The sequence below is a fragment of the Mobula birostris genome, chromosome 16 (assembly GCF_030028105.1).
Source record: "Mobula birostris isolate sMobBir1 chromosome 16, sMobBir1.hap1, whole genome shotgun sequence".
NCBI lineage: Eukaryota > Metazoa > Chordata > Chondrichthyes > Myliobatiformes > Myliobatidae > Mobula > Mobula birostris.
Genome location: NC_092385.1, coordinates 79141601 through 79159623, shown reverse-complemented (window position 1 = coordinate 79159623; position 18023 = coordinate 79141601). Strand labels below are relative to the sequence as shown.

General features: G+C 42.7%; 1 protein-coding gene across 1 annotated transcript in view; it reads right to left on the bottom strand.

The window, feature by feature from the left end:
- The window catches only part of LOC140210898 (5'-nucleotidase domain-containing protein 2-like), a 100061-nt gene that overhangs the window by 43992 nt on the left and 38046 nt on the right, over positions 1–18023 (bottom strand). The window contains exons 4-6 of the mRNA XM_072280163.1: positions 16250–16305; positions 15773–15866; positions 5369–5497 (exon numbers count right to left, since the gene is read on the bottom strand). Coding sequence (XP_072136264.1) covers positions 5369–5497; positions 15773–15866; positions 16250–16305 — 279 coding nt within the window. The remainder of the gene's footprint in view (positions 1–5368; positions 5498–15772; positions 15867–16249; positions 16306–18023) is intronic.

Below are 18023 nucleotides of genomic sequence, written 5' to 3'. Positions count from 1 at the left end.
TAAAAGACACGGCTTTGTGAACTGTCTGCAGGACATTGCTGTTGGTTTGTGCCTTCTTGTTCAGTGAAAAGAACAAAGTTTTCCAGCAGATGGTATGGCCTTTACAGCCCTGATCTCAACATCATCGAGGCTATCTGGGATTACCTGGAGAGACAGAAGCAAGCAAGAGAGCCAAAGAATGCAGAAGAACTCTAAGATGTTAGGAATAACCTACCAGCTGATTTTCTTATAAAACTGCATGACAGTGCAACTTCGAGAATTGATGTAGTTTTAAAAGGCAAAGGGTGGCACACCAAATATTGATTTGATTTAGAGTAAAATGTTGGAGGAACTCAGCAGGTCAGACAGCATCTACGGAAATGAATAAACAGTTAACGTTCCAGGCAGAGATCCTTCTTCAGGACATTAATTTGATTTAGTGTTTTTTTTGCTGTTAACTGCTCTTTATAATAAACATTTTGATAGTTAGAAACTTCTCATTTCATTATTTTTGAAAGTTTGTTTTATAGAATTTTCTTTACATGTGCCCAAGACTTTTGCACAGTACTGTACTTGCATAAATTCAAAAATCCTGTTGTCACTGAACTTTCAAGAACCCACCCCACCAAAAACAACAGCCTGTTCGCAGACTTTATTGTAAACGTAGTCGTGCAAGGAATGAACTAAGTGGTACTAAAAAAGTCACTCTCACACTTACCATCATCTTGCCAGACTATTACATTTCCCATTACATTAGTTCATTACCACTGACAATGAAATGAATCTATCCAAAGTTGTTCACGATATGCTTCTGAACACAAATGTTAATTCTGTCCTGAAGCTCACAGCTGAATCTGGAAACAATGACGTGTACAGCTGAGGAACATGCCCTTTTCGCCCACCACGTCTACACTGACTACAATTCCAAATTAAAATAATCCCATCTACCTCACATGATCCATATCTTCATATATCCTGTCTGTATCTGTTTGTCTAAATGCCTCTTAAATGTTGCTATTGTATCTGCTTCCACCACTGCCTTCCCAATTCCCAATCCTGTTGGTAGTAAGTTCCAGCACCTACAACTCATTTAAAACATTCCTTGTACATCTTCAGATGCCTCCCCTCTCCTGCTACAAATGTGCCCTCTAGTATTGACATTGCCGTCCTCCAACTATCTACCCTAGGCATCATATTTTTATATTCTTCTGTCAGTCCCTGCTGGTCCAGAGGAAACTGTCCAAATTTGTCCAATCTCTCCCTGTAGCTGATATATTCCAATCCAGGAAACTTCTTCTGGACTCTCTCCAAAGCCCCTACGTCCTTCCTATAATGCAGCCGCCAGAACTGCACACAAAGCATCAAATGGGGCCAAATCAAAGTAACTTCTAGATATGCAGTGCCCCGAATGATGAAGGCAAGGATGCCATACATCTTTCATACCACCCTAATATCATGTTTATAAAGTATTATACTGTTCCGGTTATGGTTAATTGAGGCACATCAGGAGCAGGTTAATTTGGTCCAATTAGTCAAAGATTCATGGAAATAGCTAAAAAGGTGTAAAGAAGACAAACCGTTGTTTAACGAAGTAACAAATTATGTATTTAATTGAAATACAGAACAAATTAGATCAATACTTACTACAGTACTATAAAACTATAATAGTCAGTAATTAATCAGAAGAATTCATTCGTGTATGCCAGTGCATTCCTTTGGTTGACTGAGAATGAAAATCAGCACACTCACCTAGTGCAGGTAATGGATTACCTTCATACAATGCTTTCGACAATTGCATCCTCCAAATCTTCACTTTCATTGTGACGATCAAGAGGACACAGTCTTAAAATAGAGGGATGTCCTTTTAGGGTGGAGATGAGGAGGAATTTCTTTAGCCAGGGAGTGGTGAATCTGTGCAAGTCCTTGCCACAGGCAGCTGTGAAGGTCAAGCCTTTATGCATATTTGAGGCACAGGTTGATAGATTCTTGATTGGTCAGGGCATGAAGGGATACGGAGGTGGGGGGTGGAAGGCAGGAGATTGGGCCTGAGGGGAAAATTAGATCAGCCATGATGAAATGACAGAGCAGACTTGATGGACCAAATAGCTCAATTCTGCTCCTATATCTTATGGTCTTTTGACTGTTGATACCTTCAAATTGTTCGTCATTCTTAACTTGATAAAGTAGTGAAATAGTTTCATTTTCACTCCCAGCCATTTCTGGCATCGCCCAGACTGATTGCTTGAAACCACAGTGAACAAAACAGTTCCAAGTTGTCCTACTGCTCATTTCTAGCCAACTAGCAGTGAGAAAAAGCTCTGCTTTTTAAACATCAGCATGTGCAACTGACACTATTTAAAAATCGTTCATTCTGAGCACAGTGTGGTGTCTAACGGCCACACAACTCTGATACGTGTGTGTGCATGCATGCGCATATGTTTATTCTGAGCAAAGTGAGGTGTCTAACGGCCACACAAGCCTGATGTGTGTGTGCGTGCATATGTATAAAAAACTCATGAAAATGAAGACTGTAATCAAGACTTAGTAATTCCTCCCAAATGTCACAATAGATACTTTATAACGGTGTTCTCAAGATCAACTCATTAATGGGCACTGATATCTGTAAATACCCAGCTGGAGCCCAACTGCAGCTGCTCGAGGGTCTCTCAATTCTAGGGACCATGGTTAACGGCAGGGGTCCATGGCATAAAAAAGGTTGAGAAACCCTGTGTGTGGGCACAAATGGGGGCATGGGGTCATTAAGTGCATTCATCTATTGAGACTAACATTGGTAGCTGTCAATTGTATAGTCTTTTTATCTTCTCACGCATAGGTGGCCAGCAACATCATGCCTTTACCTCAACAGGTGAAAATCACAACTGGTTTCCCTGCTTGAACCTGAGTGAAAGTATTATCTGAAGCTAATCTCATTATTATTCTTGAAGTTATTTAGCTGCTTTAGTTCCCTGCTTAATGGACCAGGTTTAAAATCAAGCACAGTTGGAGCGACAAGGCTCACCGATAGCCCCGAGCATTTTAACTGCCCACATGGTTTTTTGGAGAATGGGGAGGGTGAATCTCTTCACCATAAAAGTTTACTCTGGTTATCTTGAAGTATTTTTCTTATCAGGACTGTGTACCAACTCTGCTGTCTGACCACATGTGGTGACGTAGACATAACAATTGTCTTCAAGTTCACGTTTGTGCTCAGTAGCGGATGTACTTTTTTTGCTGGGGGGAGGGGGAATGATTGCTTGCTGCCGCTTGCACGTGGGGGGGGGAGCTGGAGGACTTTGGCGTTCTCACATTCAACTGTCGTTCATTCTTTGGGGCACTTCTCTGTTTTTGTGGATGTTTGCGAAGAAAAAGAATTTCAGGATGTATATTGTATACATTCCTCTGACATCAAATTGGACTTTCGAACCTTTGAAGTTAGTTGTTATCTGTGGATTCTTACTGCTTTACTGAGTAGAGTTTTAAACTCATTCTGATGAAAAACTGATGTTGTATCATGTTTTACTTTTATTTTAGAGATACAGTGCGGAACAGACCCTCCCGGCTCTTCAAGCTGCACCACTCAGCAACCTTTGATTAACCCGAGTCTAATCACGGGACAATTTACAATGGCGACTAACTGGTATGTCATTGGACTGGGAGAGGGAACCAGAACACCCACGCATTCCATGGGGAGGATCTACAAACTCCTTACAGGGGATGCTGGGATTGAACTCTCAACTCTGACACTAACCACTACGCTACCATGGGGCCCTGTTACAGAACTGTCACGCTTACATGGCCAAATATTGGAAGCCATTTTAATTAATAATATCTGCATAATTTCTGCCTCTCTTTATGAAGACCACAGCCACAATGTTGTAACCTTTCATTCCTAATGTTAGAGTTTTCCCCAGGGAATTACTCACACACAATGCAAACAGCTATTTAGAAGGGCATGAATTTTGATTACCTCCAACTCTTTTTATTAATGCTCTGGAGCTATTGCTATAGTGCCGATATTAATTTTGAAAATACAGTAATCCGGAGCTAAACTGGTTGTCAAACAGTTTTAAGCTGATAATGCACATAAAGTGCTGGAGGAACTCAGCAGGCCAGGCAGTATGTATGGAAAAAAGCACAGTCGACATTTCAGGCCAAACCCCTTCCAGCAGGACTGGAGAAAAAAAGCCGAGGAATAGATCTACTCCTCAGCAAATCTACACCTCATCTTTTTTTTTCACTCCAGTCCTGCCAAAGGGTCTCAGCCCAAAACACTGACTGCACTCTTTTCCATAGATGCTGCCTGGCCTGCTGAGTTCCTCCAGCATTTGGCGTGGGATGCTTGTATTTCCAGTATCTGCAGATTTTCTCTTGTTTGTTTAGTTGATAATGGACTGGCTAGCATCACTGCTTATCATCAAGGACTCTCAATGCCAAATAGTTTTTGATATTTAGCTTCACCCAATAACTTGTAATGAACCTGGTGCAACTGCACAGCAAACAGCCCTACCACACCTACAGTGAGCCCACAGCATACATCTAGACTATCTGCAATTGGGCTACCCAGCTGGTTATTTATGGATATCAGTGCCCAACCGCTGTATATTGACCCTGAGAACTCAGGTAAAACAAGAGAACGTGAGGATATACTGTTGAGGAACAAACTGGACGTCCAAGTTCTATTGAATAGGATGTCACTTCTTCCTGCAGTGCATTCTGGGAGAGGTCAGCTTGCCTTGGGGAGATGGTTATGAAATTTTACATTAAACTTCTTCCTTAAGATGAAACATCTGTATTAAGTATGCTTACTCAATAACTACAGGTGTAATTGAATAAAACCATAAGATTTCACGTGGATAGCTTGCTGCAAGCTAGGGATATTTGAGGATATTTTAAAATGAGTGGATCCAGTTTGCCAATAATCAAAGAAGATATGCAGCTGTTGTTCTTAATGACTTTTCTCCATCCATCCAATTTTAACTCTATGAACAAGTCCTACATCTTGTGAATGAAGTGATTCTGCACCATTTGCCCAATTCTATTAGTGCTCAACAATACAATGCATGGAACCACAACCTTTGGTCTGTTGTTACCATGTTGAAGAGCAACTATTTCCAGCCCTTTGTATTTTACTGGCTATCATGATGAAAAAACCTGAACCCAATTATATGTATGATTCAAGCCACAAATTAGTAATGCTGCAATAAAGAAAAAGGATACGCAATCCGAAAGAGAACAAAATGGCGTCAATCAACCCATTTTATTGACAGCAGCTACAAACAAAACAACTTGAAAAAAGTTGTACTATTGGCTCAAATGGTTAAAATAGCAACAAGTCTAAAATGTTTCAGCATGGTTTAAGTGCACATGTGGAGTAACTTTTTATACTTACGCTTACGTCTCTGAAGAGATGAACAGGGTCATATTCAATGTTGTGATTAATAAAATAGTCATTGACACATGACAGAAGTGTCATTTCAGGCAGGGAGAAAATATCCATGAACTGTTTCATTGAAGGGCCCTAAAATATTAAAACAAAATGCAAATACATAAATATAATCATGACGTTACAATTCCCCAGAAAATCCCTTACATCACAATCTTCTGCTTAGAGGGGAGTTTTAAAAACTATCTGTTGAGCAGGAATAGCTTGACTAAGGCCTCAGAGTTTCACAGTTACAACTTCTCACCGCTCCAAACTTGCTGCTACCTTAATGTGATCCTTAAAGGGACCTGCCAGAGTTGAGTTGCAGTCTATGTAGGTAAACTAGATGCCCGGGTTGAAGCATGGAATGCATATCCTTAGTCTTTCAAAATGGATCTAGTTTAGGGTTACATTTGAATCCACATCTACCACTTCCACTGGCAGCCTGATCCACACTTGCATCATCCTCTGATTGAAGATGATCCCCCTCAGATTCCACTTAAATATTTCACCTTTCACCCTATACCTCTGACCTCTAGGTCTAGTCTAAACCAATCTGAACAGTAAAAGCCTCCAAGCATTCACCCCTTCTTTACTCCTTAATTCTGTATACCTCTAAAAGATCTTTCCTCATTCTCCCACATTCCTGTGAATAAAGTCCACGTCCATTCAACTTTTCTAATAACCGATGGTCCTCAAGTTTTCTTTTCAAATGATGTCATAGTAAAATTGATTGATTGTAACAAGTTCACTTTGGGTTAGGTTATCTTTATTTGAACTGAAATCCAACTGCAATTACTGAATGAACGATAGAAATCACTGCTAAACTACAATGTAGCTTTTGGGAAACATTTGGAATCAACTCATGGCTTCGTCTGTCTAAGTAGACAATGGATGCGACCCGTTTTCCAGGGCGCAGACCTGGGCGATGAATATGGAGATCCTGGGCTGCCCAGACATCAAGATCCCCCTCTTGGCCTCGCGGATGTGGTCCAAAGGAATGCGAAGCAGTACATTTGGCATCAGCTTGGCTGCAGGAGCTGCCGGGAGGTAACGTGGTACGTCATCCAACCGCCTTAGGGGCTCCACTCCGGATTTGTGTAGGGTTTACTCCTCAGCCTTCTCTTCTCCCGAAGATACCCACAAGGCAGTGGGATCCGTAACCCTGGATAGGGGCCCACACCGGGTACTGTCAGCCGGAGCCAGCTGAGCCCGGGACTCGTGTAAGGCAGGGTCGTCCCACCCTGTAGTAGTGACATATGGAGCCACTACCCACTACCATGAATCAACTAAGCCACTCAAAATTTGCTGCATTAATGAACTTGACATCTGGGAATCTAAGCACCAATAATATTCTGCATGGAGGTCGGTCACCAGTGGTGTGCCTCAGGGATCTGTTCTGGGACCCTTACCCTTCGTGATTTTTATAAATGACCTGGATGAGGAAGTGGATGGATGGGTTAGTAAGTTTGCTGATGACACAAAGGTTGGGGGTGTTGTGGATAGTGTAGAGGGCTGTCTGAGGTTACAGCGGGACATTGATAGGATGCAAAACTGGGCTGAGAAGTGGCAGATGGAGTTCAACACAGATAAGTGTGAAGTGGTTCATTTTGGTAGGTCAAATATGATGGCAGAATATAGTATTGATGGTAAGGTTCTTGGCAGTGTGGAGGATCAAAGGGATCTTGCGATCCGAGTCCACAGAATGCTCAAAGCAGCTGTGCAGGTTGACTCTGTGGTTAGGAACGCGTACGGTGTATTGGCCTTCATCAATCATGGAATTGAATTTAGGAGCCAAGAGGTAATGTTGCAGCTATATAGGACCCTGGTCAGACCCCACTTGGAGTACTGTGCTCAGTTCTGTTGCCTCACTGCAGGGAGGATGTGGAAACCATAGAAAGGGTGCAGAGGAGATTTACAAGGATGTTGCCTTGATTGGGGAGCATGCCTTATGAGAATAGGTTGAGTGAACGTGGCCTTTTTTCCTTGGAGTGACAGAGGATGAGAGGTGACCTGATAGAGGTGTATAAGATGATGAGAGGCATTGATCGTGTGGATAGTCAGAGGCTTTTTCCCAGGGCTGAAATGGTTGCCACAAGAGGACACAGGTTTAAGGTGCTGGGGAGCAGGTACAGAGGAGATGTCAGGGGTAAGTTTTTTTTACTCAGAGAGTGGTGAGTGCATGGAATGGGCAACCAGCAACGGTGGCGGAGGCAGATATGATAGGGTCTTTTAAGAGACTTTTTAATAGGTACATGGAGCTTAGAAAAATAGAGAGCTATAGGTAAGCCTAGTAATTTCTAAGGTAGGGCCACATTTGGCACAACTTTGTGGGCCGAAGGGCCTGTATTGTGCTGTAGGTTTTCTATGTTTCTATATAGTAGTATCTATCAGACATCTGGAATTCACTTGCTTTTAGAACTTTATATGAAGAAACTTCCTCTTTAAACATCAGACTCCTCTCGTAAAAACCTCTTAATTCATTTAGGAGTTTTGCTGGCCTACCACTTAAAATTACAGAAATACAGTCACTACTAATTTACTCAGTGTCAATACATGGTATCAGTATGTCACCTTGCAGAAGAGACACAAAGTACTATATTTAAAACTGATGTGTAAACATATTGCAATTACTAATAAAAAGAAACAGAATTGTTGTTCCAATATATTTTGTTGAAAGACATTAGAATTTTTTTTTGTTTACACAAAGCTTAAACAGTCCAGTACAGTCCAAGCTGCTGTTGGCTACGTCCGGCCTGGTTTCAGGAGTACAATGCACTACCAGGTTTATCAACAAAGATTTGTTTACTTTAGTTGGGCTGTGACCTGTACTCTCATCCTCTTTACACATCAATAAGTTTACAATTTCATTCCCAGGACATTGGTGTCACCTGTGAGGCCAGCATTAAATTGCTGGCTCACCGGGCTATTGAGATGAATTAAGCATCAAACAAGGCTCATAAAAAGACAATGGCACTGCCACAGGTTTTAATTCATAATTCTGTTCTCCCAAAAAGCCCAAATGCATTATCTTTATACTAAATCATGTCAGTTTCTGTACCATTGATCCTGAAGCCATGACATCAACAACAAAAGTAACAGAGAGATGTAATTTCACTGTTATTCTCAAATTTTCTAGTCACAATCTTGCATTTCACCTTTAGCTGAACTCTAGTTCCAAAGAATTTATCTTTGGGTCTAATTATTAGTTATTCCACCTAAACTCCAAACCGAGGTCACCAGAATCTTGGCCAGCTGCATCGTGCAGATGATGCTTACATTTGTATTGTCTGAGGACAAGCTTCAAACCTTTAATGGTGCAGTCAAAATACCAACCTTAGCGCCCCCCCATGCCCCTCCCATCAATGTACCTATCTAAATTTCTCTCAAATGTTGAAATTGAACCCAAATCCACCATTTGCTCTGGCAGCTCGTTCCACACTCTGAGCACCCTCTGAGTAGAAATGTTCCCCCTTATGCTCTCTTTAAACATTTCACCTTTCACCCTTAAACCCATGACCTCTAGTTCTGATCTAACTCAACCTCAGCCGAAAAAGCCTGCTTGTACTGTATTTACCCTATCTATTCCCCTCATAATTTTGTATACCTCTATCAAATTTCCTCTCATTCTTCAATGTTCTAAGGACTAAAGTCCTAACTTATTCAAACACCTCCTCTTCTGTAAACTGTATTCAGTCCATGGCCTCCCTGCTGTTTTGCCTCACGTCTAAGTCTGTGTCCATCTCCCAAACAGATAGAGATGCAAAAAATTCATTTAAAATCTCCCCCATTTCTTTTGGCTCTGTGCATAGATGACAACTCTGATCTTTAAGGGGACCAATGTTGTCCCTTGCTATCATTCTGCTCGCAATACAGTATATCTGTAGTAGCCCTTGGATTTTTCTTTACCTTGTCTGCTAGAGCAACCTCATGCCATCTCTTTGCCCTCTTCATTTCCTTCTTCTCACAATCTTAGGAACCACTTCTTAAGCAAAGACAGACATTGATGATAAAAGTTACCACTACATTTAGTGCTCTAACATAGTCTTGTGTTGATGGAAGAAGATCAGGGCCCCAGAGCTGGTGTAAAATTTATAGCCTTCTGTGTAGCAGTGACCCTGCTGTCTTTATGCTTTTGAGTCCCAAACTGCCTACAGCAGGCACTGGAAAAATATCACTGACACCATCTCCACAAACTCTTCCAATTCATTGGAAGAACTGAATCAAAATTGGTGTCTACTCACAGATCAATTTCCTCAGTATTGAGACCTTAGCTACACACAACTTCGTTAGGTTACAGTGTCTGTATGTCAGACCCCTGAATCCTATACAGGCACTTCATTACGAGCTCTTTTGGTGCAGAAATAGCCTAGCGGACAAATCTGTAGTTCCCACAGTAGCCATCTCAGGACCTGCAAAACCAGACAATAGGACAGTACAGGAGAAGATAATGTCCTTCAGCCCATCGTATCTGCACCAACAATGACACCAATCTGCCTGCACGTGGCACAACCCCCTCTATTCCCTCTTTATAGGTGAAATGTTTAAGGAGAGCATATGTTTCAGGAGTTGAAGTGGGTCATTATTGATCCTGGGTGATTGCCAAAGGTGATAAACAATCATGTATGTAGTAAATCACTGCAATTAACATACAATTATTCAGCTAAAAGACATTTTTCCCCTAAACAATTTCAAACTGCTTAAGATCTCAAAACCATTGCATGTGATTACTACCCAATGTGTTCACAATAATCCAGTAGATTTATCACAACCATTATGCCAAATTTATGCTTATTTGATGAAATACTGTACATTTAAAAGTCCTCATTGGGTTTTTAAACATATCTAATAACATAGCCACTGAGGTTATGTTCGAGGCCTTCTGCTGCTGTCGTCTAGCCACTTCAAGGTTTGATGTGTTGTGCATTCAGAGATGAATTTCTGCACACCACCATGTGATTATTTGAGTTACTCCTGTCTTCCTGTCAGCTTGAACCAGATGGACCATTTTCCTCTGACCTCTCTCATTAAAAAGGCATATTTGCCCGCAGAATGCCACTTACTGGATTTTTTTTTTGCTTTTCGCACCATTCTCTGTAAACTCTAGAGACTGTTGTGTGTGAAAACCCCAGAAGATATTTAAGCACCCCATTTGGCATCACAGTCAAAGTCACTTAGATCAAATTTGGTCTGAACAACAGCTGAACCTCTTGACCCTGTCTGCATGCTTTTATGCACTGACTTGCTGCCAGTTGATTGGCTGATTAGATAATACTTTAATAAGCAGGTGTACAGGTGTACCTAGTAAAGTGGCCACTGAGTGCACACGTACAGCCAGGGGAAATGCAATGAACTATTCAAAGTAGTGACAGTGTAGTGCAAAATCCCCTCTCCCTGCCGCAAGAGTCTCAGCCAGAGACTGCTGTGTAGGCTGCAACGGCCCGAGTCAGGCACAATCAGTTAATCTTATTAAGAAAGGGGAAGGAACAAGTATCCTTGAAAGAAAAAATAAGTAGCTGATTGTAGTTAACACATAAAAGCTATATCTCAAGCATATTCAAATATTTGTAGGCTTGTCCTATAAATAGTCTGCAGAAATACAGTATCTCAGAATGGGGACAAAAGTCTGTAGCCCTTCAAATGGTTTCTGAGTTAAAAGGTAGTTAACTAAGTCATTCACTGATCATATCAAGTCTCATTCCTTCCTGAGATTCCATTTAGAATAGACTGATGAAAATATAGCAATTTTTTTGTAAATAAAACACTGAAACAAATTGCTCCATCTCTCCAAAATTAAAAATTGCCTTAAGCATCAAACACAAGACGTATGGAAAAAAAGGTTAGCTGCTTTTTAGTTGAATAGCAAGTTAACTGATCAAATTGGATTCCCAGGCTGCCCTAAGAGTATATCTCTTCATTGCATCAGCGCAGTCTCTATGCTAATAATCATTTAATGCAGTATATTAGTCAGCTAATTTTTTTTCCCATTTTTGTCCCAAATTAGTCTAGATATTGTTTAAAAATTAAAACAAAAATTCAAAATACATTTTAGCTTGCTATAGAGTAGTCCGTCCTGACTAGTCTGTAATCCGTATTACAGTCTGCGCTTGGCATGACCCTGCTGTTTAGAACATCTGATATATCCTTTTGGCGCAGCAGGATAGTCTAAGGGGTGTCGATGTTTCAAATGGGGATGTTTCCAGGTTGTCTCGAACCTGACTTTCTGTTGAAACTGTACATTTGTTATCCCCAGGCCTAATTCTGTGCAGAGCTCCAGAAGTAACCACCCGTTGCAGTTACTGTTTCCGACACCATGATGAGCTAAGAATCCTGGTCATACCTCGACATCTCTACCCACTCTGGCACTGAAGTCGCCTAGGACGATGATCTTGTCTGCCTTCTCTGTTTCCAATAGGAGGGATTTCAGCTCCCGTAGAACTCCTCTTTGACAGCAGGGTCTGCTTGCAGTGTGGAGGCATAGACATTCACAAGGGTGACAAATCGGTTGTCTTGCAGCTGGAGCCTCAGGGGCAAAGGTCAGTGTGATTGCCCGACCGGTAGGCTTTGAAATTTATTGACGATGGTGTATTTGTCCATGAAGCCTATCCCTGAGAGGCTGCCCTCATTGCTGTTTCTGCCTGACCAGAAGAGAGTGCCGGCTGCACCATGCTCTATCAAAGATTGTTGACCTACAAAACGTACTTCACTTACAGCAGCAGTGTCAATGTCCAGACGAGCTAGTTCTCGTGCCACGAGTGCTGAGCGTCTTTGGGGTCGGTCACCTCTGTAGAGTCCTGCATTGTCCGTACATTGAGATGGTTGATTTCTTTGATTTATTTTCCTTTTTCTTACTGCTTGAGCGAGATGCCAGTTGGTCACCGAGAACCAAACGGGTGGTGGTGAGGCAAGTTTTTTTTGGACCACCTTTTCTCGGTCTGTCTCCATCCGGAACGAGCAGTGCTATCCCTGAAGAGGCAGCTTGGTCAGTCAGAGGGCTGCTGAACGCTGCTGTTGCCTCAGGTCAACAGACAGACAACCCATGGGTCTGAGCTGCCTTCATGCAGAATTGAGACTGCGACTCTCAGCGTCATCCAATACCTGTTGTTTCGCCCCATCTCCATCGCTGTAGGACTTTTCTTCCTGCCTGCGCTGTGTAGGTTTATAGTGAGGTTTGGCGTGCGCTGACCAATTCCACTCTTTAGGCCAGAGGTTGTTCCACAACGGCACAGTGAGCTGTGATGACTGTGGCAACCAGGTGGCTGTAGGTTGAGTATCAGATTTTCTTTCTCTTAGACAGACTGCCCAGCAAGGCTAACGAGTCCTATCTACTTGGGCTTGGAATCGCAGTCGTCCTCCTACTAAGCCGGCTGCCAACCAAGGCCAATAAGCCCAGGCTACCCACCCAGTTATACCGCTGGACCCTCAGTCACACCATGATGTAGCAGAATCAGCAAGAACAGGGGCACCACCCGAAGGCGTTGCCATGGACACAGCAGCGTAGGAGAGGCCATATGTGAGTGACTTCCTGCATGGCAAGCCAAACAGTGCTCCTGCAGCCAACACTGTACTTGGAAAGGAGAGGATATGGGAGATGCTTCACCTTCCTTAAGTGAGCAGCACGTCCAGCCCAGGACTCACCCATCAGGGCGAAAGTCAAAAAAGTCAAAAGTCGGCTGTCAAGCCAACAACAAGGAAAAGGGCACGACCCATGGTCTTTGGCCTCTGAGATGTATTCTAGATCGAGCTAAGGGAGAAACTGGACAGCAAGGGCACTCCAAGCACAGACTCCGACATGGGAGCACATGAAGACTGCTATCCAATATGGGGCTGTCGAGGTAGTTGGGTACTCCTTAAGAAGAAACAAGGACTGACTGGTTTGATGAAAACAATGTTGAAATCCAGAATGTGCTCCGGAAAAAAACACTTCTCCCATCAAGTGATGCTGTCTAGACCTGATGACCAAGCGGCCAAGGCAGAATAGAGTTGCATGCAGCACCTAAGCCTTCTCTACGGTGGACTGCCCTAGCAGAATGAACACAGCACTACGCAGACCCTGGCACCACTCGAGCCTTCCACGAATCACTGTGTGTAGTGTATGATCCAACCCGTCAGATTCAAGCCCCTCTATGCTCATCTGACTGCTCCAACCTGCTGACAAACAAGGAAACCATCATGAGGCGATGGACAGGGCACTACAAGAGCCTTTTTGGGGATAATTATCAAGTACAAGAAACATCCTCTGAAATGATGCCCCAGCATGATGTCCGGCTTAAGCTTGATGTCCAGCCAGCTCTGGACAAAATTACAGCTGCAATTTCCAAGCTGAAATGCCATAAAGCCTCAAGCATCGATGGGATCCCAGCGGAAGCACACAGAATGGGTGGAGACATTCTCCCGAGTGAGCTGCTGGAAGAAAGGTTCAATCCCAAATGACCTACGTGAGGCTGAAATTGTCTCCCTGCACAAGAAGAAAGGGGAGAAATCAGACTACTTCAACTACAGAGGCATTACCTACTGTCCACTGCCAGGAAGATTCTCAGCAGAATTCTCTCGGACAGAATCATCTCTAACATTGCCGAATGCAACCTTACAGAGAGTCAGTGCAGATTCTGACTGAACAGGCGCACATCCGACATGATCTTTGTCCTGCGCCAGATACAGAAGTGTTGTGAACAGAACATGGGACTGTATGCAACATTCATTGACCTGACCGAGGCCTTTGATGCAGTCAGCCGCAATAGTCTCTGGAAGATTCTTTCGAAGTTCAGCTGTCCCCTGAAACTCCTCACCATTCTGCAACAGCTCCATGAAGGCCAAAGCAGTCGGGTTAAACACAACGGCAACCCGTCTGACCCATTTCCCATCAGTACCGGCGTGAAACAAGGCTGTGTTTCAGCACCAATCCTCTTTGCCACCTTTTTCAGCATGATGCCACGAGAAGTGAGAGAGACCACCTTGGAGAGCATCTGCATTCGGTTCCACACCGACAGAAATATCTTCAACCTCTGCCGCGCTCTCGCCCGAACAAAAGCCACACAAGGGCCCATTCTCGAGCTCCCATAAGCGGACGACTGTGCTCTTCTCACGCACACAGAGGACGCACGACAGGCCGCAGTCACTCCGTTTGCCAAGGCTGCAAGAGCTTTTGGGTTAACAGTCTGTCTGAAGAAAACAATGATCCTCCATCAGACAGCCCCTCCTGGTGTTTATAAATGCACCTCATATCACCATTGATGCCCACCCTCTCACCACGGTGGAGAGCTCACCTACCTGGGCAGCATCATCTTTGATGCTACCGTAGTAAAGGACGTTGACAATCGACTCACCACAGCCAGAACAGCCTCCAGCAATGTGTGTGGAAGAGCCACCAGCTGCATTTGTCCACAAAAATCCACGTGTACAGTGGTGCCATTGTCACAACACTGCTATACGACTCCGAAGCCTGGGTCTTGCACCACAAGCAAATCCAATTGCATCAGCACTGCCTCCGCTCCATCAAGAGTATCAGCTGGCAGGATCGTGTCTCCAACAACAAGGTCCTGGACGAGGCTCAACTTCCAAGCATTGAAGCCACTTTGCTGCTCAGGCAACTCCGCTGGCCAGGCCATGTGTCTCACATGGACAACTCCAGGTACTCTACAGAGAACTCTCTCAGGGCAAGAGAGATTGTGGTGCTCCATGCAAGAGGTACTAAAACCAACTTAAGCAGCAGCTCTCTCAGGCAAATATTGAGGTCCATGAGTGTCAGCAGCTGACTTGTGACAGACCGCTGGAGGACACTGATCCATGGAGCAGCCAAGAATTTTGAAGAATTCATAAGAGCATCTGCTGAAGAGAAGAGGAGATGTAGGAAGGATCCTACTACCCAGGCGTCGGCGCCTCAGCTGTTCCCGTGTCCCTACTGTGCCATAGTCTGCAGATCCAGACCTGGCCTCGACAGTCAACAATGATCGTGCTGTCGCTCTGGAGGAACTTTCTTCCCTCCAGACCTTCACAAGGGAAGAACCAGCCATCATCACCAGAGTAGCCTGTGTTACTCTGACAATGATTTCCCTTGGATAAGAGCTGAAACCACAACTTATCAATGAAAACAAATGGAATTCTGCCTGTCTTTGCCAGAATCTTAAGAACAGTCAGCCTGCTCCTAGACCTCCAACTCACATCACTCTCAACTTGATCAAATTGGCAGATCATCTAAGTTTCTCATCCTGCTCACCAATGAACAGTTCTAGCCTTCTCCCCTTCCATTCCTCATTAACCTTTTAAATGCATATCTCAAACTCAAAAAGCTTCCCCTTATCGCTGTATTTGCAATTTATAACACTTTGAGTATTTATCATTATATAAATAAATACTGAAAAGAAAGGTTACCTTGCCATAGAAGTCACTCATTTGATGTAGAGGAACATGCTGGGTTCCTTCATACATGTGTAACACTTCATCGTCTGGTACTGGATTGAGTCCCCTGTAAACATGTACATATTAAGTATATATTATTGACAGAACATGCGTCCTACATGAACGGAAAGCATTAGGATATCAGATGACTACAAGAGTTCTATCAACAAACATTCTACATGACCACCATCTGCTTCTCAAGATGGGTAATAAACGACTGTGCTAACAACATTACTCAAGAACTAATTCTGAAACTGCAGCTTTGCAGAAAGTGAATATTAACTTATGATTTAAGTTTTAAAAGGGTGAGAGGAATAATAAATCAGCCATGATTGAATGGCAGAGCAGACTGAATGGTTTGAATAGCCTAATTCTGTTCCTATGTCTTATAGTCTTATGGTCTAATTCTCATTTCACATAAAATATTGTACAGCACCATAGATTACATACCTATATACCGTTCCTAACTGGGCATAGTGGAAAGCATCAATCTTCATTAGAACTCCCTATCAAAAACAAAGTGCAAATTTATATACTGGACTTTAAAAAAAAATTCAGAGCAAAATTACTGCCCTGTAATAACCCATTTCACAGTTTGGCTTAGGTAGAAGTTCACACAAATCTGATATGTCAGTTAAAATATATTTTTATTCCCATCAGTCGAGGGCAATTACACAAGTCACTAGAGCTGCATTTCACATACACCTGATTGACTTGAGACACTCTATTTGGTATCCACGCATAGTCTGCCATCACTGAACAATAACCACTGACGCAGTGTTTGGAATTTATCCACACCAGGAAATAGTAGCACGTCTGTTTCTAGGACAGGATTGTCATTGGCAAGACCAGTATTTATTAATAGTCTGTAACTGGTATAAGAAGTTAATGGTAATAAAATGTTAGAAAATTTCAAGACTTAGATTCTATAGTAAGGATGTATCAATGGAACATTCACCAATGATAATGGATAAGTATCCATTCAAGTGACATATTTTTCATGTGGATTTGCAATTGACCTGCCTTGCAAAAAGACAGTAGACCACACATGAAGATGATTCAGTTAACACCATTAATTAACCTCGCCATTCTGGCCCCTAGACAAGATATGCATGTAACAGAATCATGGATCATAACATTTCTCACTAAATGAGGGGGTGACGAAGCCACCTATGGGAACAACTAATGATGCCGAACCTATCTAGCAAATGTAAACATTGTAATACTTGAGACCAATCTGTATTAACTAGGTAGGTTGTTTTCATACAGTATAGCACAGCTGAGTGAGCATTGTGTTGCAAAGTATATGTGGTTATTATAAGGCTGTAATGCTTAACCAAACTGTCCCATTATATCTCAGAAAAAGGAAAAGTGTCACAGTAGATGGACCATCTCTGCAACACAAAACACAGCATGCAGGACTGTCCAGTGAATAAGGCAGGTGGAATGAAGTCATTCCCAGCCACATATACCTCCCATGGAAAAGATACAAATGATGCCATAGAAGAAACTAGTTAACATTTTAAAGTCAAATGAATAAAACCTGGTGGAAAGAGAAAGGAACACACGTAAAAAAGGGGAAATGAAAGATAGATATGAAAGACAAAAAAGCAAGTGAGAAACAAAAATTGGGAGAATCAAAAAGCAGGTAAATTAAACATTGAATAAAAGGAAATTCATCAGGCACCACAAGAGCCGTGGAGACATTAAAATGAACTAAAAGGAAGAAAATAAAGCTGAAAACAGAGACAGAACAAGATTTTAACTAAGTTAACATTAATGGATACCAAAGTTTACCCAGCTTCAAAGCTTGGCTGGCTTACAGGTAAAAATTCACACACAAAATGCTGGAGGAACTCAGCAGATCAAGCAGCATCTATAAAAGAAGAATATTTCAGGCCAAGACCCTTCAGCCAGATGAAGGGCCCTGGCCTGAAAAGTCGACTGTTTCATCCTCTCCACAGATACTACGTATACTACCCTCACTCAGGGGTTTTCCCCGTCTCTCGAGCTAGACAGATAGATAACTCCCGTCCTGGTGTAACTGTACTTGAAGGCAATTACAGTATGCCAAGAGTCCATCTAAGAATACAGTACTTCTCCCCCTGGAACTCACAGTAACAAAAGGCAGATTCAAATACTGCTTATATCGCCCTTGACTTCCAACAAGTTGCCTCTAACTGACTGAACTTCACAAACCTTATAAAATGGCCACCCTGATGAA